General features: G+C 38.2%; 1 protein-coding gene across 1 annotated transcript; it reads left to right on the plus strand.

The window, feature by feature from the left end:
* Nucleotides 1–1799: 1799 nt before the first annotated feature.
* On the plus strand, nt 1800–27129 carry YWHAZ (tyrosine 3-monooxygenase/tryptophan 5-monooxygenase activation protein zeta). The gene is made up of 5 exons (XM_085316335.1): nt 1800–2135; nt 18596–18719; nt 22528–22691; nt 22786–22881; nt 26080–27129. The coding sequence occupies exons 1-5, from the start codon at nt 1842–1844 to the stop codon at nt 26137–26139; spliced, it is 738 nt and encodes a 245-aa protein (XP_085172461.1). The 5' UTR covers nt 1800–1841; the 3' UTR covers nt 26140–27129.
* The last annotated feature ends 817 nt before the right edge of the window (nt 27130–27946 follow it).

Consider the following 27946-nt stretch of genomic DNA (forward strand, 5'->3'; position numbering starts at 1 on the left):
TGCGAGGCGCGCGGCGCTGGCCGCAGCCCCGCGGGCGGTAGCGGCGGCTCCCCCGGAGCGGGGGCCTCCTCCCCCGCCTCCGCCTCGTCCTCCTCCTCGCCGCCGGGGCGGCGGGGCCGGGCCAGCGGGCTTCCCCTCGGCCGCTCGCTGTCGGGGCGGGGACGCTGCATCCTCCTCCTCCTCCCCCGCCGCCCCCCGGCGCTGGGCGGAGGTGAGCGGGATTAACGCGCACTGAAGTGGGCTGGGCTCCGACGCCAGGCCGCCATGACAAAGGCGGCAGCGGGGCGCTCGGTGTCTCCGCGGCGGTCGGATGGGGCGGGGGCGGCGCTGGCCCCGAGCCGGGGGCCGCTGCCCGCCGCGCTGCCCGCAGCACCATTTTAGGCTGTCATCCAGCGTGCCGAGCAACCGAGGGGCGTCCGCCAGCCCTCGCCGCGCTTCAGAGCGGTCCTCTTCGTCCGTCGGAAACAACGGCGGCCTGACTGCCTGGAAAGGATGCAGCCGTACCCGTCTGCGGGCGTTGGGTAGCCTGGTGGTTTGATAAACTGGCATTCAGACAGACGTTCAAACCGCATTTGCCCTCGTTGCACTGGGCAGTGGTACATCTGTAGCCAAAACCTTTCTTTAAAATGGCTTCTTAACTCACTATTTATAGTGTGGTCAGGACTTCAGCGCATGTTAGCAAACACTGTGGAACAGCCACTGAGTTTCTGTGTGCCAGCGTAGGGGAAGCAGCTACAAAAACTTTGTCCTTTCAGGTGTCTAGGATGTTAAACATGCTTCATTTATGCTTAAATAGGAGATACTGCAGTTACTGCTTGTGGTAACTGTAGAATGACCAGGGTTAAGCTGCTGAATTACTATGTGTGAGGTTGGTAGTTGGAATGTGTAGAAATAATAAAGCATATATGACCAAAATTGATTCCTATGTTAATAATGAAACCTTAAAGGATGATGTATTTTAAAGCACATTGTGGGGACCTGAAAGATGACCGAAAGAGTTGGGGGGTAGGATGACCAGAAAAAGATGTCAGTTATCTTGGTTTGGCAGAGCTTGGTGTAAAAAGTCCTAATGTGATACGGGCCATAAAATATCTCAGCCAGCTTATGCTATCTTAAGTGCTGATATTCAAGTAATACTTAAAAATATTTTTAAAAGTCCCCTTTTGTCTGAGAAAGCTTAGTTTCTCAGGCTGAGGAGCACTGCCTGGGTCTAGCCTGTTCTGTTTGGGGAAAGGAAGCTATCATTTTTGAAGGGTGTACTCCTTGAAACTCCTTGAATATTTGTGGAGTTCTGACTTTGTAACATCCACTGCAGGGTTTGATTTGCAGAGGCTAGTCTTTCTGCATGTAAATACAAGGTTCTGTTGAAGCACAGTGTTGTCTAATACTGTTTGACTAGCCTGTATTCTGTCTGTTTCTATGAAAAACTTAGTGTTGGCTATTTTTCTTGTCAATCTTGTTGTATTGATAATCAGATGCAGCTAATGCTGCATCTTGAATGTAGTCTTATGAGAACATTGGAATTGTGCATATGCTTGAGATAGGAATGATCTGCTTCAGTTAAATATTTACAAACATAAGCATCCAAATGTTAAAATAATTTTCCTTTAAAAGATAACAGCTGCTTAAAAGGAAATAGTGACTTGAAGTCTTCAGTCCATGTATGTGAGCATTGAGTGTTTGTCTACTTTGCATTCTAGATTTTGATTGTATGTCTTATAGTTTTAAACTTCTTGGAAAATGGTTGCTATGCATATGCTCTGCAAAGACATTAAAATATCTTTGTCCTTGATATATGTCTGAATAATACCTCCCTATTTTTCCTCTTTAGAAAGATCAGCATGGATAAAAATGAGCTGGTGCAGAAGGCCAAACTGGCTGAGCAGGCTGAAAGATATGATGACATGGCAAGTTGCATGAAGTCTGTGACTGAGCAAGGAGCTGAGTTGTCCAACGAAGAGAGGAATCTTCTCTCTGTTGCTTATAAAAATGTTGTAGGAGCCCGTAGGTCATCTTGGAGGGTCGTCTCAAGTATTGAACAAAAGACGGAAGGCGCTGAGAAAAAACAGCAGATGGCTCGAGAATACAGAGAGAAAATTGAGACTGAGCTAAGAGACATCTGCAATGATGTGCTGGTGAGAAATAATGAAACTGTTGATCTGTTTTTACTTAGAGTTACAGYGTAAGTGGTGCTGTGCTAGGCCTCAGACTACTTCTGGTCTTTCAGTAAATGTGATCTCTTATGCCATTTCTGAAGGACAAGATTTTAAAAAATGTGTGGCTTTCTTTCCCTAAATACATAAAATGCGTTTTTTAAGCATAGTTAGTGCTAATATATTTTAAAATATATTGAAACCTTATTGTATATAAAGGTAATAGTTACAAAAAAGTTTATGCCTTAACAAGATATAGAACTGGTTTTGAGTCCCCACCCCCACACACCCTACCCCCTCTCCCAAAATGCCCTGTTTATGTCCTAGATTTCTAGAATTTCTAGAATTTTAATATGCTCTACTAGTTGTAAGAGGTAGCTCTTACTCTACGGAAAATGTGCCCCTCCCTGGGTAAGATGATGTAATGTTAGTTATGACTCAGCCATGCAGAAAATTGTCTGCAGGAAGAGGCAGTAGAAATGCTATGATGCCCTCTTCAACTTACAGTTTTTAGCAGCAAACTATAAAGGGGCCAGAGTAAGGCGTTTTCAGAGGCTTGTATTTATGTTAAAACATGCATGTATCTGGCAAATAACAGTGTATTTTCATTAGGAGACTGGCTTTTAAAATCCAAACCTCTTCCAAAAGCTTATTCCAAATTGTCAGTTTTTTTCAGTTGCATATGTCAGTGTGCTTCAGTGAGCACATCGTTAATGGATGTCTAGTCCTGCCACTAGTGTGGTAGATATTATTGTCAGCAGTAGAACTTTGGGCTGCAAAAACCTAAACTGCAAACTCTACTGCTGTGTTGTCCTGCGTGTAACAAGGGATCGAGTAATACCTGGAGGTCATAGAACAAGGTATGATACGTGGAAAGTGTCAAGTAGTTGAGTATGTGGTTGAAGCCATGATGTCAAACTAAAATTAAGATCAGTGACTAGTAGAAGCTTGGCTTGTTGAGTAACATAATGAAATGAAATGGGTGGTGATCACTTACAGAAGACTGGTTCTCCAAGGGTGTGTGAGAGTCAGCATAAGTAGCCCCAAGTCTTGGCTTCCAGTTTAGGCTGGCTTCCATGGTTATTGTAACACACCCAGTTTTGTATGTTTTGTTATTTTGTGTAAGGATAACTTACAAGCTTCCACTCTGAAAGTGGAAATACTATGTAGAGGAAAGAACTGATTTAATAATTCTTAGGTTTTTAAGTGGTGGCTCAGCTATTTAGGCTGTGGAAATAGGAATGTAAGCCTAAAATTCTTTTTTTTCTTTTTTTTTCTTTAATCAATGGAAAGTCTTATGACTGGGGAAGATACTTTCAGTTCACTGTGATCTGACATTCTTTGTAAAACAAAATTTGGGTATAAGAAATAATTTTAATTAAGCCATTGATTTTAGAAACCCTTTTTAACAGAACTGAACAAAGTGTTTACAACTAAATTCTATTCCTGATGATGGAAAGCAGACTGAGACAAAACTACCTTGCTGTTACTGTGTATGATTAAAAACAAAAATGAAAACAACAGAAAATAGTTTCAAGTCTGTTGTATTGGGGTTTGTAATACAAAATGGGCTTGTATTTCTCTATACTGTGTTTAATGAGGAAGTATATAAATTATTCAAATCTATTGTTCTTTTACATGTTGTTACTTTTAGGCAGCTAATATCTCACTCATTTTTAGTGTTACCAGTCCAGTTTTTCTTAATGATTACCATCCAGCTGAAACAATGCCTTAGGCAGTGATTGATAATAAAACTGCTTTTTTAGACTTGGGTTTTAAAAAAACTCAAAACGTTTCTATTTCTTTTTGTATTCAAGAGGGAGGATTTAAAAATGCTTTCAAATGGCATGCCCCAATTTGACTTCAATAATTACATTGGAGGGAAAAAAAAAAAAAAAGCTATATTTGAAAACATATTCCTGTTCCTTGGCTGGAATGTCCTTTTCACATTCATTTTTTTTATTCACCTAGAAACTTGAATAACCATATTGCTTTACTTGAAATCTACTTCCCTTTACCAGAGAAAAAGAATTGCAATAACATATTTAGTTGTTTCCTATGAACAGGAATCTGGACAATGCTACATGCAAAGGTAGAACTTCTTTTTTGTCAGTAAATTTGATGTAATTTTTGTACAGTATAGTCTAGTCTATAACTATTAACAGAAATGAAAAATGTTGCCAAATCTTGATTAGTATGAAGTATGTCACTAACGGGATCTGAAGTGTTGACAAACATTTAAACTTCTAGTCGAGAGCCTTGTCAGCCTCGGTACCAAAGCAACTTGTATACTTTGATATCTTTTATTAGGAGTGTGAATCTGTTTGAGCTGTTGTTGTGCCTTCAGATGCCTGCAAGGCTCTTAAGTAATATTTAGTACCCTGGAGTGTTACCTCACAGCTGAGTGTGGAAGTGACTGGTGTCCTAACTTCTGCGTTGAGGGGAGGAAACCGGTTAAGAGAATGTGTTTGTGAGTAGCGGAATGTTGCCAAAGCTGGCTCCTCTGCAGCTTCTCACTCTTTTCCCTGAGATCTTGAAATCAATTCACTAGTGTTAAGGAAGAAACAGTCCTTGTCATCCAGTGGACACCAGGTGTACTAAACTGTTTCTGACTTCTTCCACTAATTTAAGGGGTGAATGAGAGCAGTTGCTGATCATCTTCTTTCTTGCTTTGTAACTGTCGAGGACTTCATGATTGGAGAGGTCTCTGAATAGCCAACGTCTCGTATTTCTTACTGTTTGCATATTAGAAGTTTTCAGGAGCTCTAAACTAGTAGTTTAGTTAACTGCTAGTTTAGTAGTTTAGTTAACTACTAGTAGCTTTCAGGCAATCTCTGACACAGGTTAAATACAAACTAAACATTTAAAATATGACTAGTGACCTTCAGTTTACTATGAACGTAATTCTAGATAGTTGCACTGTATTCTGTAGTTCAGCACATGCAGCCATGGTCCCTTGGATTTCCTTTAAAATGTACCATATGTGATTTTTTTTCCCCATGTTCTTCTTCATGCCAAATCTTCTGGGTGATATGTCTTCTTGTTCTAAGCTTCCCATCAAGGTCATAGCATAACTTAAGTAAATCTCTTTGTTTGCAGTGCCCAAGCACTATTTTTTCCCCATTCTGAGTCTGTGATCTTCAGTTGTAACCCTTAATGTGTAGAGTGCTTCCTGAAACCTTGGCTGTAGTTAGCGTTTTAGAGTTACTGCTGCATATAGGTGCTACACAGCATTTTTCTCACTCTCTCCCTGTCAAAGCTCAAGCATAATGGTGCTGTTCAGGACCCTCTCAATAAGATGAACTGTTTGCTTTCTTTGCCAGATTGTTACTTCCTCCTAACTTTGTGCTCAAAAAAAAAAGCATAAAATAGTGCTCCTTGTGTACTTAAACTACTTAAATTACTTTGCACTTGTTATGGAAAGTGCAAAGAAGTGGCAATTGTTGTGAAAAGAAAGTTAAATCTTGGTGACTTTAGGTTTGCAATTCTCTTGTGCATATTGTTTTGAGAGAACTTGGGGTAAAGTTCAGTAACCTGTTATGGGGCTGCAGCTCTCTGTGGGAAGGAGAAAACATAATTCCATTCAAAATGCTTTCAATTGGCTGCTTGTTCTTAAAAAGCATACTGCAAGTTTATGCTTATTGCCTTCACATTCTCAAATTATATTGAGACTGTTTTCTAGTTGCCTGCAAACACCTGGTAGGTTACCAGGTTAATAACTATTAAGCCTGTTTCTGTGCCAGCTCGTAATGACAGGATTAGGAAATTTAGTTCTCCCTCTTACAGTAAGCCATGTGCCATTTATCACTCTTGCAGACAGACATATACATGTGTATTTATTTCTTGCTTTTAAAGCCAATCATTATTTGCTCCATCAAAACGTCCTCTTGCCAGTAGTAGTCATGAACAAGTGAGTAGATTATGAGCTCCAGTAACTCGTTCCATACCTTGTTGAACTATTTCCGTAGCATAAATATTAACACAAATAAAGCAATGCTCTGATTTAAAATAGCTATGTTTAGTTCACAGAATCACAATTTTAGTTCTGTGGCTCTCTAAGAATTTCTTAATTTCCTAATTTTTTGTCTGCAGTTTGTTTTTTGCCTTTGAGATTTATGTCTTTTATTTGATGATTTTGAAATACATGGGAGTTTGTGGAAACTCCTGTCTGTAGGACGTGGCTCTTCCAAAAGAGGGTGGTTAACATTTTGAAACTTAAGAGTTTGTTGTCCAACATCTTTGTTATGAGCATTTTAGTCCCTAATTTTTAAGCTGCTTAAATCAAATAATGTAATTTGGAAGGGGGGTCATTTAGTTCAACTCTACTCAAAGCAGGTCCAGTGAAGTCAGGTTGCTCTGTGCCTTTACCAATCAAATTTTGAATATCTTGAAGGATGGGGATTCTACAACCTCTCTGGACAGCCTGTGCTAATATTTGTCTAGCCTTTATAGTAAAAGAAGAAAAAATCCTTAGATGTGATCAGAACTTCCTGTGTTCCAACTTTGCTGCTGCTTCTCGTCCTTTCACTGTAGATCTCCAAGGAGAGTCTGGTTCAGTCTTTACTACATAGCTGTGGGCAGCAATAAGATCTCTATTTAATCTCCTCCAGGCTCAACAAACTAAGCTCTTGGCCCCTCCGTTTACATCTTGTACTCTAGCCCCACAGTCACACTGGTGGTTTCCACCAGACTCATTTTAGTACATTTATGTCTGTTTTGTACTGAACCTGGATAGAAGTCTCCAGATCTCATACCATGTTTTGTTAGCCTTTATATAAAAGATGGTAGTGGGCTAGTGACATACATGAAAACATGTCAAGTACCTCTGATTCGCAGGTACTTCTGTGAATGTACCTCTATATATTTCAGGAAATCCTGGCTATATTTTGCTCTAACTTCTCATGATGGTTGTAGTTTAAGCTTTTGATAGCTCAGGTCTAGCTTTCTCAACTAGGCTTTAGCTGGTATAACTTCTCAAATATATTGAAGGTAGGAGGCTGAGGCAGTTTCCTTAAACCCTTGTGATTTAACTCTTAAAATTCTTTAATCACTTCCCTTGTTGTAACTACACCCCTTTGCAGTTTTATCTTGCTGCAGTGCTTAAACTAATTTCCTGTATTTACTAACAAATGTAGTGTACTGAAAATGTTGAAAAGCTGTTAAATCATAGAGAATTAAAACACTATTAATGGATCAGTTCAAATATGAGGTGGCCTATTAGATACCAGTAATGGAGAATTGATGTGTTGGTTTTTATTTATTCTACATTATTAATTTAATTCTTTGTAAGTGCGTGAAACTTCAGCTCATGCTTGAAAGCATTTTAGATTCCAGCATATATGATAAATAATTTGCTGTTAGTGAGACTTCATGAACAAAAGTGAGCCAGTAGTTATTAATCTTAGCAAGAAATTAGTCCATAATGTTGATAGGTTTTTTTAATGTACCCATTTATCACAGTGTTGGCTAAAGTGCTGCACGAACACGAACAGAAACATTTAAATGGAGTTGTTTGTGATACTTCTCATAGCTGTGCATACTTATGCATGTGCGCACACACCCTCTATATTTGTTGGAAGTAGAACAGATCTTTATTATAACCAGTTGTCTGCTGTCATAATTTCAGTTGACATTAATGCTTCAGAGTTGGCTTTGAAAAATAAGGACTACAGGTAGTGCATATACTGTTCAGAATCATTTGAGTAACAACTTGTTTTATTTGAAAGCAGCCTCTGATGTTCAAAAACGTTACAAGCTTGCCAGTGAGACTGTTTTAAGCAGCAAAATAAGTTCATCAGTTTAGTCTCCTAACTATGACAGATACTCTCCTTGTTCCTTGCTATTGAAGAAGAAAGAGATTCATGCTTGTTTGCATAATTTTTTGGAGCTGTTAGGTGTGTTTATTTCATTGGTTACTCAGCAGGATACTGGTAGAAACACTGCTGTGGTAAGATACCTGCTTTTACTGTGCCTGTGAGCAGTGGAGGTATGAAATGTAGAACACAAGCAGTTAGTGTATTATCTCTTTACATCTGTGAAAACAGATGCTAAGTTATCTCTGGTTTTATCTGTAAATCTCTATCTTGTTACCATGCACTTGACAGAATTGCACATTTCTGAAGCAGATTCTCAGACTCTTGCCTGGTTTTTGCTATAGGCAGACAAAGCAGCTCCTGGCTGTGAACATGAAAAGGTGATGATCTGTTCAGAGCATAGCTGACTACAATTTTGAAAGTCTGTGAAAAACATTGTACTATTAAAGTTAATCCTTTGCTTCTAGCAAACAGCTGATACAGCGAGGAGAGAAATACGGTAATTGGAAGAACATTCTTAAGTGTTTCCAAAAGTGTTAAACTTTTTTTATTTCTATTGAAAGTCAGCTCTTGCATAGTTGCTTATATTTCTTGTAATCTGATAGCAGCACTGCCTGCCTTTATGACAGGCAATGATAAGAGATATGCTTCTGTTGAGATGCACTTTAAATTCTATTAAAAAAAAACTTACTTACCAACTCAGTGTGGATCAAATGAGGTGCATTTTTTTTTCTAGATGTTATTGACCTTTTGAATATGAATTATATATCTAACAGAAAATATTTTAACAACAGGAATCTGAGTTCTTCAGTCTCTGATCAGATTCTCATAGTGCAGAGTAGGCTTACGTTGCTAAATTGGCATTTTTCAGCAGGCTTCAGATCTTTTCAGAGTTCAGATTGCTAAGGATGATGTTTCCAACCTTTGTTTCTCATTGAGTAGAAAAAGTGCTGCAGCATGTTTATAGGGAGTTTTAATATTATTTCTTCAGAAACCAGAACTACAGAACCTTAAGATAACTAGAAAGTCTTCTGATTTAGAATACAGCCACAACAAGCTTATCTAAAACTACCTGTCTAGCAGGAAATTCCATCCACTTGAGTAAGTTTCCATTTTATATTGTCACAAACTTCTCATGGGTGTTCTGTTTCTTCACAGAATAATGATCTGTGGCATTTGTCACAAATCTACAATGATCTGTTATATTCAAGAAATACCCTATGAGGTGATGCTAACAAAATAGATGAGTGTTGCACGTGAGCTTTGTTTCTCAGTGAAGTGGAGGTTGTTTTGTTTATTAATCCTTGTAATGCAGAACAGAAGAGATACTAGAAAAATAATTAGGATTAAATGGCTTATTGGCTGTTGTCTTCTGTATGAGTTTTCTCAATAAATATTTTTTCCTGTGCATCAGAACTTGATTTCTTTGCTGTCAAGTGTTGTTTAACATACTTTTGAAAACCTATAATAATTGACATGAGTAGCTTGAAAAGTCTTTTGAATGATTTCCAAGAGTATATCCTGATATGGGGAAAAAAAAAAAGTTTCACTTGCTCTAAATACTAATTGGAAAGCAGAGTGGGAGAAGGACCCAGCTAGTGAAGGGCATGATGGTGCAGACCAGGCCTCTTTTGTCTTTCCTTGAGGAGGGGAACAGTTAGAGAGGATAATGTCTGAGGGCAACTACATATATGCCTGTAAAAGTGGGCAATGGGAGATACTTCTTCACATTGCATCAGTTCCCGTCCTTTTCTTTTTATGAAGGCAATAGTATGTCCATAAGTTCATTAGTTTTTCTTTTTTGTCTTCATATGCATATTAGTGCACATGCACTTGTCATAGATTTAGTTCTGTCCCCCAGCGTATGTATGAACATGAATGTTTTTTTTCTGCATGTCCTACTTTTCTCCCATGTTTTTCTCCTGTCCACATGGGACGCTGCTTTTGTTTCCCCCCTACTTTAAAAGAAAAAAAGTAATTACGGTTTATTCATTGTATTTTTTATATAAGCTAAAATTTCATGCCATTCTTTGTTTGTAACATAAGATTCCCTTTTCTCAGTTAGTCCTCTAGTTCTCTTTTAAGTCATCCCCTACTACTTACTCAGATCTCATTTCCTCCATTTTTCTACTAGAGCTTTACCAGTTCAGCAGGCTTGTGGATTGCAGTGTATCAAGTGTACTCTTTCCAGCTTTTATAAATCCTAAGTGTCCCTATGCACATCAGGCCTTCCACTGTTGCATGAACTGTGCAGTTAGTGTCCTTCCTCCCTGTCCCTTGAAAGTCTACTCTTTTTTTTTCAAAATATTGAACTGCTTCCCTGCCCAGGCTGGTGATTCTTACCTCGTCTTTTCCAGCCAGCCTTTTCTCCTTGTCTTTTTCAGACTTCTGCTGCTGCCTACTTGTGTGGGCAGCCAGTTTGATGGGAAGAAAGAATAACAGGTACTGAGAACAGACAGCAGGTGATTCTCTGGGCTTGTCTCCTGCCTCAGCAGCTGTTTTACTAGAGAGATCACTGATGCCACAGCAGCCACTAGTATTTCACAAATTTTGTGTACTTCTGTGTTGGCAAGGAAATAAGTGGGTAGGAATCTTTAGCTAGTTTTAAACAAGAGGCTTTACTTTTGGTGAGAGTAGAAGGCAGAAACACTCCTTTTTCCTCAAGATGGTTGTATGTCTCTGCAGTTGCAGAGCCCCGGTATTGAGGTAAAACTAGTAATCAACTGCATCATAATATGCCTGTTCCAAGAAGCTTGAGTTTGGAGAAGAGACTATCTAAAAATATTTCCCTTAAAAATAAAAAAAAATTATCATTTTCTTAAATAGTTGAGATAAACTGTGAAAAGAGTGTTTCTGTTGGCAACAAATGATTTAGTTAAACCCCTTACTGTGTATGCAAATCTGTGCAGTGTAGCTAATCACATGTATCGTTTTATAGTCTATTTAACTCTTCTAACTGCACTACTGAGGCAGAAAGACGCACACATGGAAAATCAAACACCAGCTTTTTGTAGGAATGATAGGTCTCTTGAACTTGTTCAGCACAGATGGCCTGCTTTGAATGACTTAGATGTCACTAAAATAGAAGTCAGTAAAGGAACAGTTTAAAAGAGGTGCGCTACAGTTACCATGCTTGTTGGTTAGTTCCATTTGAAACTTAAGTATATGTAGTTCTTCCTGCATTGTGTGTCACAAGATTAAGATCTTGATCAAGATTTTGAATGTCCACCTAAATACCTGATACTTTACATCTGTAGGCTTTTTTTTTTTTTAATACTGATGCTCAGCTGTGCTATTTGATGGAAAACTAAGTAGACACGGGAGGAAAGAAAAAAAGATTTTCTTTTTCTTTCAAAAAAATTTTTTGTGCCTCCTATTATGGATGAACCATTGTTCCTCTAGGAGTACTGGAATAAAAGGGGTAGCTTGGTACTCTGCTGGGTTGCAATTGCTAAGTATGTCTTGATGTATCTGAAAAGCTGTATCTTAAGATTTGATGGACTTTCACTGGCTATAGTGTTTCATCTCTTGTTCTACCATAATGCTTCAGATAGATGTCCTTGTTCTTAATATCTGTCATGTCTGTCTTACTCATTTTTCCCTCCTCTCTCCTCCTTCACCTACCTTCTTCCTTTGTAGAGTAAAAAGAATTTAGGGACATGGATGGTATAAAAGCATAATAGGGGCTTTTGATTATGAATTGGTATTGAAATTATTCATATGATCTGAAATTATCTGACAGTCTTCTGAACAGGAATGCAAACTTTAGTACTACTGTTTTTATAAAGTAAAATCCAATAAGCAAAAATGATACCTTTTTTCGTAATGAAATTGTGAAACAAGTTCAATACAAAGATAGCACTTCTTTGCAAAGGTGGTCAAGTACCCACAACTTCTTTGCCCTAGTGTATTGTGGATATTAAAAGTTTGTTGATTTAAGGGGAATCTGGACAAGCAGGTGGAATGTGAATGAGAAGTCTGAAGTTTACCAAATTCACGGAAAACACTTCTGATCCAAGAAGTCTGTAAATGTCAAATGATGGAAGCTGTAGGAGGCATGATATTTTGTTCGTGTGTTTTTTCTTCTAATAGCATCCTCTTTTGGATGTTGTTGCAGGTGGGATAGTAGACAGAATAGACCTGTCAGCCAGTGCAGTCACTCCTGTGTTCTTGTGATGTCTTGAAGGAATATAATAGACCACTTCTTGCATCCTGAAAATATTAGGCCATTCTCAGTTAATGTGGAATGTCAAAGAAATAGGTTTACAGGCTGAATTTAAAAAAGTATTCTTTCATGTCTTCTACCTCCTTGTGCTGTGTAACATAGATGGATGACAAGTGAAGTAAAATTCAGCAAAAATTCCCATGTAGCTTATCTTCAAAACTAGAAATAATGTCATAATTGTATATCAGATGTTTTTCAATGTTGTCTGAAAGCAAAAGGCCTGTCCTATTACCTCTGAGCAGAACTGATATTGTTTAAATTAGGTGATGCTTATTAATGTACTCTTTTGGATTCTTGCTGTTCTTAAGTTTTGTTTGTATTTTTTGTGCAGGAGTAAAACCTTTCTCTTCAATATTTCTGAAGTTTTTATTCAACTCTTAAAGAGTTATTTTTGATATTTAAAAAGATGTTCATTGTTCTAAATACTTTAACTAGTATTACCTGCTCATTTACAGCTATGTGTTTCTAGAAACAGATGATTGTATTCGTTGTGACCTGTTTGTTGAGAGGAGACTGTCTAAATTGAGCTGTTGATGCAATCCTCCAGTGCATTAGTAATTATCTAAATTTTCCAGGCAGTAATATGTGCTGACACTGAGCCTTTAATYAGGGTAAATATGCATAGGACTAAATGGAACTGAGCAAAATGAAGCATTAATTTTAATGTGCTGGTGTAAATTTGGTGCAAGCCTCTTGCCAAAGTTGTATGCAAATGCTTTTATAGGAAGGGTAGCATTAGGCCTCAAGTGTCAGGAAAAGACTATTCAAGTCTTTATGGGTTGGCTTCCTGTCTTCAACTGAAGTTCTGACCACAACCTGACAAACTGAAGTATGTATAACTTGCAAAAAGAAACAGGATTTTTTAATAGTTTTTTTTTTTTCACTGAATTTTACATTCCTTTCACTCTCCAAACTGAATCTGCTTTATCTTGAAGACTTTATCTTGTAAAACTGTAAGAAAAAGTCTGTTTCACCAAAATAAGACTGTGTAGTGCTTGCAGAACAGCTCAAAATGCATTGTGCTTATACTTAGTGTTGCCAGCTGCTGACTGTGTACTCCTTTGGCCTTTGAACAGTGAGAGAACAGGTCTAAAAGTAAGGACAAAGGGAATATTCTCCTGATCAGTACTTAATATAAGCCAGGATTGAAGTTCACTGGTGGAATAATAAGTTTGTGCTGATGCAGTCTCTGTTGAGACAAAGACCGTTTCTCTAGTGCCGATTTTCTGGGGGTGGGGGAATGTACCAAATTCATGACATTGCTTATGTATGGTATGTGTGAGCATAACTAACTAGCATCTCTTGAGTTTGAGTGTGCTGTTTCTCCCAGTCTGGAGTATAAGAAAGCTGTTAACTGAGAATAATCACAGTTGCAGATGTGAAGTGTTAATATCTGATCTTTTAGTAGCTAGCATATTAATAAAAGTTGATAATCAAGTTTAATGCATGTGCAGTTTAAAAAAGAAGGTGGGGAGAGGGGCYAAAAAATAACTCTCCAGTGAAAATCTTTCTGGAAAGGTTGAATATGAATTTATGATGAAAGAAGAACTTGTATAGTCTGTACAGGTTTTGGTTGAAAAGTGCAGTAAAAAGCTGCTACTTTTCAATGTACTTGAGTGCAATGCTTTGGTTTGTTTCATGGCAATTGAAAAAAAAATGCCATCAAGTAAATTAGAAGCTCTGAAAATTACAGCTAAGGAGTTGGTAGGAGAAGGGGAGTGTTTGGGGGATTCTGTTTCATTTGTTTTTAGCTGTTTCTACCAGATTCAAGCACTGTAGCTGCCCTTGAAGTTACAGTCAGTGCATATTAATATATGTCAGACATGGATGGRGATTTGGCTTGATAGCAGGAATGTCATGAATGAGCATGAGAGCTTGCTTACATACCATGTAGCTCTTGCTGAATAGCTTTCCTTCTGTTGTCAGGATGTTGTCTGTATTGCAGTGATGTTCTCCACCTGAAAGACTTTGTAATTATGGATTAGTTTATTGATCTAGTATTAGACTAGTTGTTAGCAGCCACCCATGTGGTGGTTAGTTCTAGACTTGTAAAAACTGTCACATCAACTGCTAAGAAAGGGAGAAGGTGGATGTATATGGGTTGTATTGTTGAAATAGTTCTTACTATCTATGGGTGCTTTCATAGAATCAGTAAGGTTGGAAGGGACCTCTGGAGATCATCTAGTCCAACCTCCCTGCTCAGCAGGGTCACCTAGAGCATGTTAGACAGGGTTGCATCCAGGCGGGCCTTSAAGATCTCCAGAGAAGGAGACTCCACAGCCTCTCTGGGCAGCCTGGTCCAGTGCTCCGTCACTCTCAYAGGGAAGAAATTCCCCCTCACATTCAGGTGGAACTTCCTGTGGTTCAATTTCTGCCCATTGCCTCTTGTCCTGTCATTCAGGACAACTGAAAAGAGTTTGTCCCTGTCCCCTTGACACCCTCTGTTCAGGTACTTGTACAYACTGATAAGATCCCCCCTCAGTCTTCTCTTCCCTGGGCTGAAGAGGCCCAGCTCTTGCAGCCATTCTTCCTAGGGCAGATGCTCCAGCCCTCTGAYCATCTTCATAGCCCTATGCTGGACTCTCTCCAGCAGCTCCATGTCTCTCTCATCCTGGGGAGCCCAGGATTGGACACAGCACTCCAGATGAGGCCTCCCCAGGGCTGAGCAGAGGGGCAGGATCACCTCCRTTGACCTGCTGGCAACACTCTTCCTAATGCACCCCAGGAGACCATTGGCCTTCTTGRCCACAAGGGCACATTGCTGGCTCATGCTCAACTTCTTATCCACCAGCACAACCACTTCTCTGCAGAGCTGCTCTCCAGAAGGTCAGCCCCCAGCTTGTACTGGGGCCTAGSKTTATTCCTCCCTAGGTGCAGGACTCTGCACTTGCCCTTGTTGAACCTCAGGAGGTTCCTCTCTGCCCAGCTCTCCAGCCTGGCCAGGTCTCTCTGAATGGCAGCACAGCCCTCTGGTGTGTCAGCCCCTCCTCCCAGCTTGGTATCATCTGCAATCTTGCTGAGGAGGCACTCTGTCCCCTCATCCAGGTCACTGATGAAGAAGTTGAACAGGATGGGACCCAGTACTGAGCCCTGGGGGACGCCACTAGCCACAGGCCTCCAACTGGACTCCACGCCACTGATGACRACCCTCTGAGCTYTGCCTTTCAGCCAGTTCTCAATCCACCTCACTGTGCACTCATCTAACATCTTCGTCTAACATCTAACCTCTAATGTTTTTGTTTTAGGTAAATAGAACACACATCATTAGTTTTAAAAATACTTTGTAGAATATGTGGAAAAAGTGCATCCCCCAGAGAAGCTTTATAGTTACTTATTTAAAAAAAAAGACACTACTCTCCAGTCTTCTTCAGAAGGGAATGGGATTTAACCCTCAACCAGAATATTGTATGGCTTGTGCCTGTTCCAGTTTTATGTTGTCCTTTGTAGTTAGAATCTGAAAGGTCGGTCATTTTAATGGTTTCAAAACTGTATGACTTTCTGTAGCCACGCTACCTACATACAGATTGCTGCTTTCACAAGAAGTCTCTAAGACAAATTTGTATCCTCTGACTCTAACTAAGCTAATGTCTAAGGAGTGTTTGTAACTTCATATTGGTAAGGGAAAGTGAATCCAGAAATAAAAAGACCAGTGCTGACAGAAGAACTGACTATATACAGTAGGAGATGCTATTAGATAAAAGATAGAGGAAGATCTCCTTTCAGTTATTTTATATTTTATATGGTAGCTTTTAGATTTTAGTTTGCTTTCAGGTTTTATTGTTGTTATTGTTCTTAATGCTTAGGGACCTGTAGCGTTTGTCCGCAGAATTTCTCCCAAAAGTGTGTGGCCTACCAATCCTGTGGGATGTTCAGACAGAATAGACTTCTTTCCTTCAGACACATGAGCAAACTGCCAGTGCAGTCTAGGACTCCAGCTGTCAGAGGATTTTCCATAGGCTATATTTGACTTGGGTTAGAAACCCTCCCTCCCCAATATAGAGCTTACATACTGTCCAAGTTGCTACTGCCCTACTAGAATCTATCTAATTATGAATATTTTTATTGTTATTAGACATTCTTAAATGATACCTGCTGTTGCAGATCACCCATTCAGTCTGTTGTTTGTAGGCAACTCTACCTCAGTTGTGATTTAAGTGAAGTTAAGATCTGAATGTTTGGTTGGTGCTGCACTGGTGAATAAAGCTGTACTTTTCAGTCCATCAGCTTTCTGTACAGATAATGTATAATTTGTGTTTCTGAAGTCATTGAAAATTTTTTGGTCTGATCAATTAACAGGAAGCTACAGAGGAGGGGCTACTCCTCCTGGTGCTAGAAGGTTAGGTGCAGACCAACACACCTGACTTAATTGCACTCCTGCAGGGAAAAACTAATGAGCAGCCTTTATTCTTGGTAGTTGGGAACCTTTAGTTGTCATTGAAGTTTTTTGGCACTGATGAAAAACATCATAGCTGTGAATCTTGATGYTCTCTAATGGTGAGAACAGAGCGTATATGTAGTTAAGGAGAACTGAAGCATGTGATCCGTGTACCTTACCGGCTCCAGCTTTGTTCCAGCAGCACTGAGTCCTTCTCCTCGCATAGCATATGCCCTTGCAAAAGGGTGCCCTGCACATGAGGCACTCGGCCGCCCATTTGACTGACTCCGTAAAATATGTCTGCTGCTGATTTGCTTGTGCTATGTCTTTCCTAAAGGATTCTCTCTGCACTCATTCAGACAGGAAGCACAGAAGCATAGTGTTCTAGGTGTCTTCTTGCATAAATATAAAATGAAGCTGTGTGGCAATCTCCATAGTACTGAAAATATATGTTAAAGGTGACTGAATAAATATMTTCCATTGTGTTAAAACTAATTAAAGAAAATCCTTTAATAGTTTTAATCTCACTGGAGCATTGGCATAGTAAAACCTTGTCTGACTTTTTTCTGTCAGCCCAACCTTGTTGTCCTATCTGTTGAGAGAACATATAGAGAGAACTGCCATAATAGACCACTTCATTTTGACAGATTTTGCACAAGCCTGAGTCATCTAGGCTAAATATTCATAACTTATGTAAATGAATTAGCCTTTAAATTATTTACTCTTCTTGCTCCTTCTGTCAATTACAGACATGATTTTCTCTAAGTTTATGTAGGTTGTCTTGTTTACCAGAGCTGGTGCAAAGGTCACAAACTACTGTATTCAGATTATGCCAATCCCAAGAGTACATCATGTAAAGTAATTCAGCTAATATGCAGGTCACTATCTGGTACAAAATTACTCTAAAGCGGTCGTAATTCTATGGTTTTGAACTCTCTTTGCTCGTCTATTCCTGTAAAGCAGAACTGAAATGTCAATCATATAACTCATTTTTTTCGTAAAAAGATGTCAATAAAATTTTCAGCTTTTTCAATCTAATGTTTGCTACGTAGCCTTAGCAAAGTATATATAATAGCTTCTGTTTTCACTTTGAGTATTCAAGAACACTTCTGCACATTTTTTGTCATTTCAATAAATGGCTTTTCTTTTGAAATCTGACTTTAAACAGTCTCTATCAAGAAGTTTGACAAGCTTGCACTTAAATGGGCTAAATGTGTTAGTGACTTCTTTTTCCTTTTTCATCATAATAGAACTCTTGCTAAATTACATGACTGCGTCACTTGGGAACTTGCTATATTAATTTAATAAGCGATTTGAAAAATCTAGAAAAAGCTGGTCTTAACTGGCAGCCCACAGGCAGGATTTGGTGGGGTGTCTCTAGGCAACCACCTTTGCTTTTGAAAAGATAGGAAACACCTATCTGGGCAGTGCATGAAGTCAAATAGCTGATCTTATTCAGTATTATATAGCTGTAAACTGTCCAGAGAGGCAAGAATCCAGATTCACCTTGCAGCTCCTTGCCTTTGGTGATGCCAGTATGGGGCTTCAGCTAATAAGCTTCATTAGCCTAGTTCCCATTTCCTGTGTACCTAATATACTGGGATCTCAGATTTGGGAACTAATATTTTAAGTTGTCTTATTTTTTTGTGGATGCAGACTTTATTCTGTTGTATACCTTCTGCACAGACTCTTCAGATTTGCTTATTTTTGTCAGAGTACCACATGGCAAAAACCCTTCCTTTGGTGCCTCAGTACTCATCAGCTGAATTAATACAGGTTTCCTTCCCATCTTCCCCATGGAATTACAGCATGGAACATTCCTGCTTATACCTAAAACTGTGATCCAGAACAAATTCTCCTTAGGTGGATGTGCTGTGTAGGATATTTAGGAAAAAAAAAAGGCGGGGGGGACAGAAAAAAATAAAGCTTTCTTTACTTTGAAATAGGTTGAATCGGAAGTTCAGTTATAATATAACAAACTGTAAAAGTGAGTTTGTTCAAAACACTATGTTCTTTGTTTCCATTTTAGTCTCTGTTGGAAAAGTTCTTGATCCCTAATGCTTCGCAAGCAGAAAGTAAAGTTTTCTATTTGAAAATGAAAGGAGACTACTACCGTTATTTGGCTGAGGTTGCTGCTGGAGATGACAAGAAAGGTATTGTATGTCAGCTTGTTGCTACGATTTGTCAAATCAGATTGCTTTCARTGGAACAGTGACACTTCTTGAATTTTGGAATTCTTCTGTTTGGATGTAAATTTCTTTAGTAATGAGCTTTCCTTTTTTCTACAGAAAAATCATAGGTTGGTAACTTTCAAATTATTTACAAAAATTTCCAAGTACCCTGAAGTTTGAAGCGGAGAACAGATGTTTAGTCACATAATTCTGAAATCAACTCTGATGCATGCATGCATCTGCCTTAACACTGGAAGTACAGGTTTACGCATCTTTTCCCTGGCTGAGTATCATTTTTACCTCTTTATAGGGGCTGGAGTCTGTAGCTTTTTTGAAGTTTTATTTCTTACCAGTTCTGCTGTGTTTCTACTGCATACAAAACAATCTGCCTAGATTCATTGAGCAAGGAGACCAGAATCCRCCTGGAGAAGAAGATTAGTACCTTACTCCTAGGAAATTTGTCTTCCGTATCTGTCTGATTTAATCTCCAAATGTTCTTTGTTGCCTAATGTTATCTTAAGTCTTCATGTAAGTTGCTTGTCCTAACCATAGGTAAGTTAGCTTCACCTGAATTTCAGTAGAAAAGTTGAAATAAGGTACTTAAATATTTATGAATCAGTGATATGGACTATTCTTAAATGTGTATTAGGTGGCTTAACTATGCTGACTCTTTTTTTTTTTTTTTCCTTTAACCTATGTTACATTTAGACATAGGTTGTTGTGAATGGTGCTGAACTGTTTCTTGGGGCCAGCAGTGTAGTAACTTTAGCACAGAGCCCAGTCTAATAAACTCTGCCAGCCCTGAGCTGCTTTTTTGCAGGCACAGAGTAGATAGCCTGCAGAAATATGGGATACTTGGGAACGTGCAGACAGCATCTCTGAATGTATGAACTTGAGCCCCCTCCCCCGGGATTATTGGAGAGCTACTGASCTGCACAGCTGATGCTCAGTGTAATTTTGCTCTGTCATAGAGCTTGTAGATTCCATGTACTGCTATATGAGTGTGTGGCGCCCAGTGGTTTAATTTTGTTTTCAAGTCCTCCTAGTAGTGTGAGATATAAAGATATCTATATGGCTTCACAGAAATCAGGTTGAGTTTGGTGAAGTCAGTATGTAGCTAAAATGTCCTGTTGAACCTGGAATAATTTCCAGAGGCTAGAGGGACAGACATGTCTGCTTTTACTTGGTGGCACATCCAGTTATACCCACATTACCTAGGGAAGCCCAGTTCCTCATTACGCTGGATAAATGTATTGAAAGAAGTTACTAAGACTTAGGAGAATAGGCTTGATTTGACTTCTGACTGCTTACTTCGTGCAAATTGATCCATTCTTGCTGACTGCAGAATTGCACATGTAATCAGTACTTTAGAACTGTTACTGTAAAAAGACTAATTTTCCTTTTGGTAATCCCTAATTCACAAATCTGGAAGGTATGATACTTARAGTCTCAAAGTTTAGTTTTCTGTCTGAGACTAAGCTGCAGGCTCTAAAAAATAGACTGTACAGTTATTATTTAAACTAGTTCTAAAATCAATTTTTATTCAACCCAGTCTCTTGGCTAAGCACCTTTTCTGCAGGTTTTTTTTCTTTTCAAGTGAGGAAAAACTTTTTTGAAAACCTGTTTAGATTGTTGCTATGGCTCCTAAACTTAAAATTTCTTGCAAGTGTTTAATCTTAAAGGCTTTTCCTGCATGTTATATGTGACGGCTAACCTTGTAGTAGAGCACTTGATAATTGTGGCTTAGGAGATAGTAGCCCGTTAGTCGGACAGCATTCTATCAGCCTTTTCCAATAGATACCAGCAGCAGGGTGAAGCTCCCAACTCTAGGSTCTGAATTTTTATCTTCATAAAACAGATTCTTTATTGTATCAAATGGGTTTCTTGTCTATTGTGGAGTAACTCCCTACTGCTATTTTAGCCTGGAACTTTAGAATTGTAGTGTTCTGAAAAGTTTAAGGTTAAAAATATTGCAAATTGTTTATATTGGATGATTTCAGAATAAATGCATCAAATTTTGCATCAAATGTGCTAAATTCCCTCTATTAGTGCTCAGAGGGTAACTGTATTTTCTCAAGGGGGAAAATGCTCAAATTTTTTAAATTTGTTCTAGGGAAAAAAAAGGATTAAGAATCAAATGCTAAGAGCTTCATTCCTTGAAGCTGCATATTTTTCAAGCTGCTCATTGTAGCATTCATAAATGGCAGCGTTTTCTAAGGCATTTACATTAGCATTATGGAAGAGCAGAACACATACTGGAAGCTGATTTTAGTAGGAGTAGTAAAACAAACCGTTACTCAACGGTAATATATCAATTTCTGACAACTTTTAAGGCTGATTTTTTTTCAAGCGCTCCGTTATTACAATGATGAGCGGTGTGAAGCCTGTAAGAAAATGAATTCAGATATCAAAGCAAGATTTGAAGTGAGTTTGTAAACTGCACATAAGACAGAACAGGAATAGTGAAGAGAAAACAAAGTGCTGAGCACTCGTCCAGTAAGTGAGTATCCTCATCTTTATGCTGAAGAGGACAATATGATGCTATAATTTCCATGCATGTTTAAGGGAGAACAAATAGCAGTTGCATCGGCATCCTAAATATTGGTATTCAGGTATTTTTTTAGACTTTGAGTGCTTCCTACTTAACTATTGATGTATTTTTGAGTTCTTAGGCTAAAGATTTATTTTTCCAGTGTTTTCAAATGCATACAATTGGCACTCTTGCAGCAGTGATGCTGGATGCATTTTCAGTCTGATCCAGAAATGTTGCAATTGAAATCCTCCTGCATCTGAATTGAATGACTCCCTCCCTCCCTCCCTTTTTCTCAGATGCTGTTAACAGTCTTTGAGAGTGCAGGAACAACGGTCCCTTTGTTTTCAGTATCTAGCACTTTCCTACCTGCTGCAGCCATCAGGGTAATAGTCTAACTTTTGAATTGTATTGGGCTATGATCTCTACCTTGTGCAAGCGTAATACGCTCCTAAGTTCAAGTGTATTCAGTGAGAATGGAATCTGTTGTGCTCTTAGATCTTTGTAGATGGGTTTTTTCTGCCAAATATTTTTAACTTATGTAACTGAACAGATTGAGAACCTCAAAAGATGAATTTCTGACAAAAAGATACTGAACAAAAAGTATTAATTTCTGGCTCTTACTTGAAAGCGTACTATATAGTGTACTAGAACTTTTGAGTTAGGTAAAAACAGTTTCCATAGCTGCAGAGGAAATGGAACTATGTTGGAAGCTTTTAAAAAGTGTGTATTTAATTAAAATTGAGGGATGCTACATATTGCTTTTACCAAGCTTTTTGAATGCAAATTCATAAATGACAGCTACTGGAAGGATCAGACGTTTAACAAAGATCATCGGTGTTTTATGTGATTAAAATGYGGATCTCAAATGCTTTGCGACTTTTAAAGATGTTGAAATTGATACCTGTGTGTAGCTAAAACTTGGATTTTTTACATTCTCATTTAAATGGTGTTTTTTATCTTAAGTATTACAAAAGTGTTGAGAACACTTGATTATAAATACAGATAATCATGGGCTAGCAGGGAGACATTCGAACCTATGATTTGATCAATTGAGAAACTCCTTTTTTAGCCATTTAAAATTTTAATTTAGTAAAATCTTAATAAAACGGTGACACATTGAGTAATATGCTCATTCATAAGCATTCACTCTTGACATACTTCTGTCACACCAACATGAACACAGTCCCAATTGTATGTCTGAATACAATATCTGAATTACTTGTGGTTTTTTTTGTGTGTGTGTTCTTTGCCCTAAAGGGATAGTGGAGCAATCACAACAGGCGTATCAAGAAGCTTTTGAAATCAGTAAAAAGGAGATGCAGCCAACACATCCTATCAGATTAGGTCTGGCTCTAAACTTCTCCGTGTTTTATTATGAGATTCTCAACTCCCCGGAGAAAGCCTGTTCTCTTGCAAAAACGGTAAGTCTCGGGGCCCGGGGGGGAAATCCCAGTTAAATCATTTGCATAACCTTTAGATGCATGGCCAATAATGTTGTTTGTTTCTTAACTCTAGGCTTTTGATGAAGCAATTGCTGAGCTTGATACATTAAGTGAAGAGTCATACAAAGACAGCACACTAATAATGCAGTTACTGAGAGACAACTTGACAGTGAGTATCATTAAACTCTATGTATTGTTGATAGTAGGACTGGTCCTTATGGAACAGACAGTTGTCTTGTTCACTGTTAGCTTTTGAGCTGCCTGTCATTTACTTACAGATGAGTTTACAATACACTATATTTCTGAGCTGCAACTTTTTTCACACCTAACCTTTTTCCTTTAAAGGCCAGTTAATATTAAATATTTTTCTGACAGTAGCCAAATCCCCCAATTATTCAGTAATTCTTTTTTTTATTCAAAGAATTTGGCCTGTTTAGAAACAGTAAGTGAAATAGTTTGAACTGTGACCAGCAAAGGTATTCTCTTTTAATATAACAGCGCTTGAGAATATAGTCACATTTGCCTCTTAAAGTTGTTCTGTCAAATTTCACATAGCTTGGTCTATTTGACTGCACATGCAAGGAATGGACCTACATGAAGACTGCATACAAATCTAGCAAGTCTTTTTGGGGACCTGTTAAGTTGTTTGGATTTTTTTCTTTAATTTTGGTAAAAACTGAAATTGGAATCAATGTTAGCTAGCATATTTCCAAGGCAGTTGCACAACAGCTGTCTTCCTTTTCACTTGATCTCATAGCTGTTCTCAGCCTAAGTGAAGGCTCAAGATTGTGTCACTTTATCAGTTTAACCAAAAATTGAATCCTTTGTGGGGTTTTACTTTAACCTACTTTGAACTTTAAAACTGCAAAGAAAAACATCTAAAGCAAATGAAGTGGCAAATGCAAGCAAACTGCACATAGTCACATAATTAGTGGTATAGTTCAGTCCCTAGTCTTCTGGGGGACGAAAAAGTATAAGCAAGAATTGTAAAACAAGCAGCATCTCTTTGGTCTGCAACTGCACTACTATGTTCACTTGTTCTATCTGAGGTCAGAGCTCTACAGAACATCTGCACTACTTTTAAGAGAAACAGAGGTAAGATTGTACAGTTGCATAAGATCATTCAGCATGGTAAACCTCAAATACAGTTAGTAGGCTACCCTGATAGAAATTGCCATATTTTCTGCTCTTGCTTCCAATGCTTTATTTGCCTATTTTTTTGAAATCTTTTCTACTAGAATGGCAACTTAATGCTACTGAAAAAGCTACTTGTGATAGTTCAAGCTATTGCTTACAAAACAATTGGAAGATGAAGTTCTCGACCTCTGTAATGGAGACGTGGGATAAGCTTTCATGCTGTCAGTGGCTGTGTGTACTGACCCCTTGAGTGAGAGTGCTCAAGAGCTGACCTCTAAATGAGAGAGGTATTGAAATAAATGGAGAGTAGAAGTTCACATTATTTTTACTGGGAAGCTAGAGAGTAAAGTCAAGTTTGTTGTAGCAGCTGGAAAGCAAATTGCTCCATACAAGGGCAAAAGCCAGTGTGAGCTGTCATAGTATATGAATGACTCTAGCTGGCCTGGTAGTTAAAATGAGCTTTCCTTTATAAAGGAGAAATCATAGATAGTTGCAAGATTGTTTCCTGAACAGATGGATACATTTTGCCTTCAGTGTTTCCTGTGAGCTCTGTCAGTCTTGCTCTTACATTGATTGCTGGTTTTCTACAAGTTCTTGAGGTAAAAAGTAACTTTTGATGTATRTGCAACTGACCAAAACTGCAAGGAGTATCATAAATTGAAAAAGGTCTTTTGCTACAGTTATGCAAGACTATTACAATCTTTTTGAGGTGGGCATTTTGGCAATGATGCTGTGTGTTGATCAGGTCTGTGCAGTGGTAGTTTGCTCAGATGGTGATTTTTCTTACATTCTTTATAAATTTTGTATAGCTCATGAGGAATGTCTGATCATTCTCAGTAGGGATTGAGGGCAGTTATATGTTCAGAGATAATATTTAATAGATGAAGTAAAAATTTATTTCACCAGGATTGCTAAATATGTCTCCTTTTGTCCATCTGTGTTGAGAAAATACTTTTTTTTCCTTGTGTTTGTGTTTATTCCCATTTCTCTTCCCCTAAAGGATTTTTCTCTAGCAAATTCTTTGAACTGTGCTCTGGGAATCCTCCTTTTAGATCAATAAGACTTTTTTTTTTTTAATACACTGAATAAAAGTATGCACACATCTGCAGATATTCTAGAAGTGAGAATTTAGGACTAGAGCATTTTCTGTTGTCTTTCTACCAGTTTCTTTCAGAAAATAAACTGTTCCTATAATACTCCTTATAAATGCATGCAGTAGCACTAACATTCAGAATAAAGGATTTGAACTCAGTGCGGATGCTAGAAACAAGTGGTGTAAGCTGTAGATAGACAAAGAATTAAAGTTCTTCTTGACTTTTGCTACCTATGGCCATACAGCTTGAAGTATTCGGTTGGGACTGCTGTCTCTGCAGAAGGAGAGTGCTATTACAAAACATTCTGGACTGGTAGTATTACAGTAGTTTGGAAGCAGCCAGTGTTGAAACTTACTTCACAAAAAAATTCTTTTGCTATGTTTGCTACCCTGCAAGTGATGCTTAGTTGTACTTCATCTTGATATATGGCTTTATAATGTGAAGCTAGGGAGCCAAAAGTTGGATTTTTTGCATACTCTGTTTTTAGGCTGACTTACACCCCATTCCAGGTTTGGAATTGCTGTGTATTCATTTTCTCCTGAAACAACTTATGAATCCATTGATTGATCTCAAATTTAGCCGAGGGATAGAGATTTTAGTGAAATGCTTGGGGAGCAATGGTGAGGAAACAGAACCTGTTAGTGTCTCTTCTGAAGAACAGCAAGCATTCACTCTAATGTTGGATGAAAGACCTTTTACTGAAGATTTTCCTTCAGAAAGATGCATAAAAGTTGCAGTCGAAGAGAAGGTGCAAATCCACAGGAAATCAAGTATTGTTAGTTCCTAATTCCCTTGCATCTTTTTTGCAAGTCTGATTCTTGCATGCTTCTRATCATAATTTAGTAAGCCTTGTGGATATTAGATTCTGGCTTTGACTGTTCATGAGCTTCRTCATTAAATGCAATGTGAAGTTAGGTCACCTAGGACTGGTTTTCTATTTTATGTTGTGTAGGAGTTAAAGCCATTTACTTTTTCCTGCTTGCCTGCAAAGAAAAATATGTGCGGTCATGTTTTTTTCATGATACTTAGTAGGTTTTTTCATAAAGTTACTAGAAAGCCTATTCCTTAAATGATAACGAATTATTAATTATAATATTAATATCTAAATATTGTACTCTGTTTTCTGTCCCGAACAGTTGTGGACGTCGGATACCCAAGGAGATGAAGCTGAAGCAGGAGAAGGAGGGGAGAATTAACCAGCCTTCCAATTTCCATCTGCCTCATTCTGAAATTTACACAGTAGACCATTTGTCATCCATGCTGTCCCACAAATAGTTTTTGTTTACGATTTGACAGGTTTATGTTACTTCTATTTGAATTTCTATATTTCCCATGTGGTTTTGTTTAATATTAGGGGAATAGAGCCAGTTAACATTTGGGGAATTTATCTGTTTTCATCTGAGGTGGCCAATATAGGGTTRTGGCGTTTTTATACGAGTTTTAAATGTTTGACATAGTACTTCTGGTACATTGTGGTTTTCCACAAGGCCAGTGTTAAACAGCTTTCTATGTCAGGCAAAGAAGACTGCTTGCATATTGGTCTGTCATGGTGGAAAAAGGGATAATCAGTTGCAGCCACAGGTGTAGTTAACATGAGTACTCAAGCAGGAGCGCATATGGCTGTGAATAAACTGGTGTCCCATAGATATTGCATGTCAARCAAACATGTGAAATCTGTGGAATATACAATCAAGTGTACATCTTTGATTGCAGCTGAAGTGTTCCTTAAGACAGTTTGATAACCCAGTCAACTTTCTCTAGAGAAGGACAGAAACGGTTCACATTCCATTATTTGTAAAGTTACCTGCTGTTGCTTTCATTATTTTTGCTACACATTTTATTTGTATTTAAATGGTTTAAGCAACCTAAGAACAAATGTACAAGATGCAGTAAAAATGAATTGCTTGATATCCATAATGACACTGTATATCGAGCACAGCAGTAAAACAAAAACCCATGTATTTAACTTTTTTAGGTTTTTTGCTTTTGTGATTTTTTTTTTTTTGATACTTGCCTAACATGCATGTGCTGTAAAAATAGTTAACAGGGAAATAACTTGAGATGATGGCTAGCTTTGTTTAATGTCTTATGAAATTTTCATGAACAATCCAAGCATAACTGTTCAGAACATGTGTATTAAGTTGATGTAAGTGGAATAAAAGTTTTATGAATGGACTTTTCAACTACCTTTGGTGTACATTTCATGTGATCTGTCTTCCCATATTTTTAGAGTACCRTTATACAGGATTTCAATAAGGAGGTATTTTTATTAAGGAAAATCTTATTTGAGTAATACACAATTAGGCATTTAGTTAATTTTGCGGAAGTCAAGACTGATTATTTCATATCCAACTTTAAAATTGCTCTAATACATTAATGTACAACTTTAAGAGCTTTCTTACTGTCTAGCTGATACTCTGGTGGTACCTTAACAAGCACATGATCSTTAGACTTCTAAGAACTTTATATGCATTTTGCTGTAAGAGCTGACTTTTGCAATAGTTATAACCATATGGAACGCTAGGCTTATTTCGAGTCTTTGAAGTAGAAATGAGCAGGAGCCTGCATAGGATTCAGACATTACAACTGTATCTGTGGAAAAGATCTACAGCGTAATGATGCTCCACTTCCTTTCCTCAGGCCCAGTAAGGTCTGCGMTGATGTTACTTACAGAATAACTAACATTTGGGGTTATTTGGCTTGAAAGTGAAATAACTGTGAAAAGTAGTCTCTACTTTTTAGAGAGTATCTTATCTCTTCCAGGAGCTGGGACTAACCTGAATGAATGAAAGTGATGGAACTGTATGGAAATCTTCCTGTTGTAAAAATATTTATGCAGTGAACTTAAAGGGAACTTGGTTGGATGGAGTGATTTTTTGCTGTTTTGTTTTGGGGGTTTTTTTTTGGGGGGGGGAGTTGATGGAAATGCACGTGTAAGCACTGTCTAAATGTTTTCTAGCTTTAGATAACTTCCCACCCAAATAAAAGTGTATCTTAGTTGTC

This window comes from Rhea americana, unplaced genomic scaffold (assembly GCF_003343005.1).
Source record: "Rhea americana isolate MKP2758 unplaced genomic scaffold, rheAme1 scaffold_46, whole genome shotgun sequence".
Lineage (NCBI taxonomy): Eukaryota > Metazoa > Chordata > Aves > Rheiformes > Rheidae > Rhea > Rhea americana.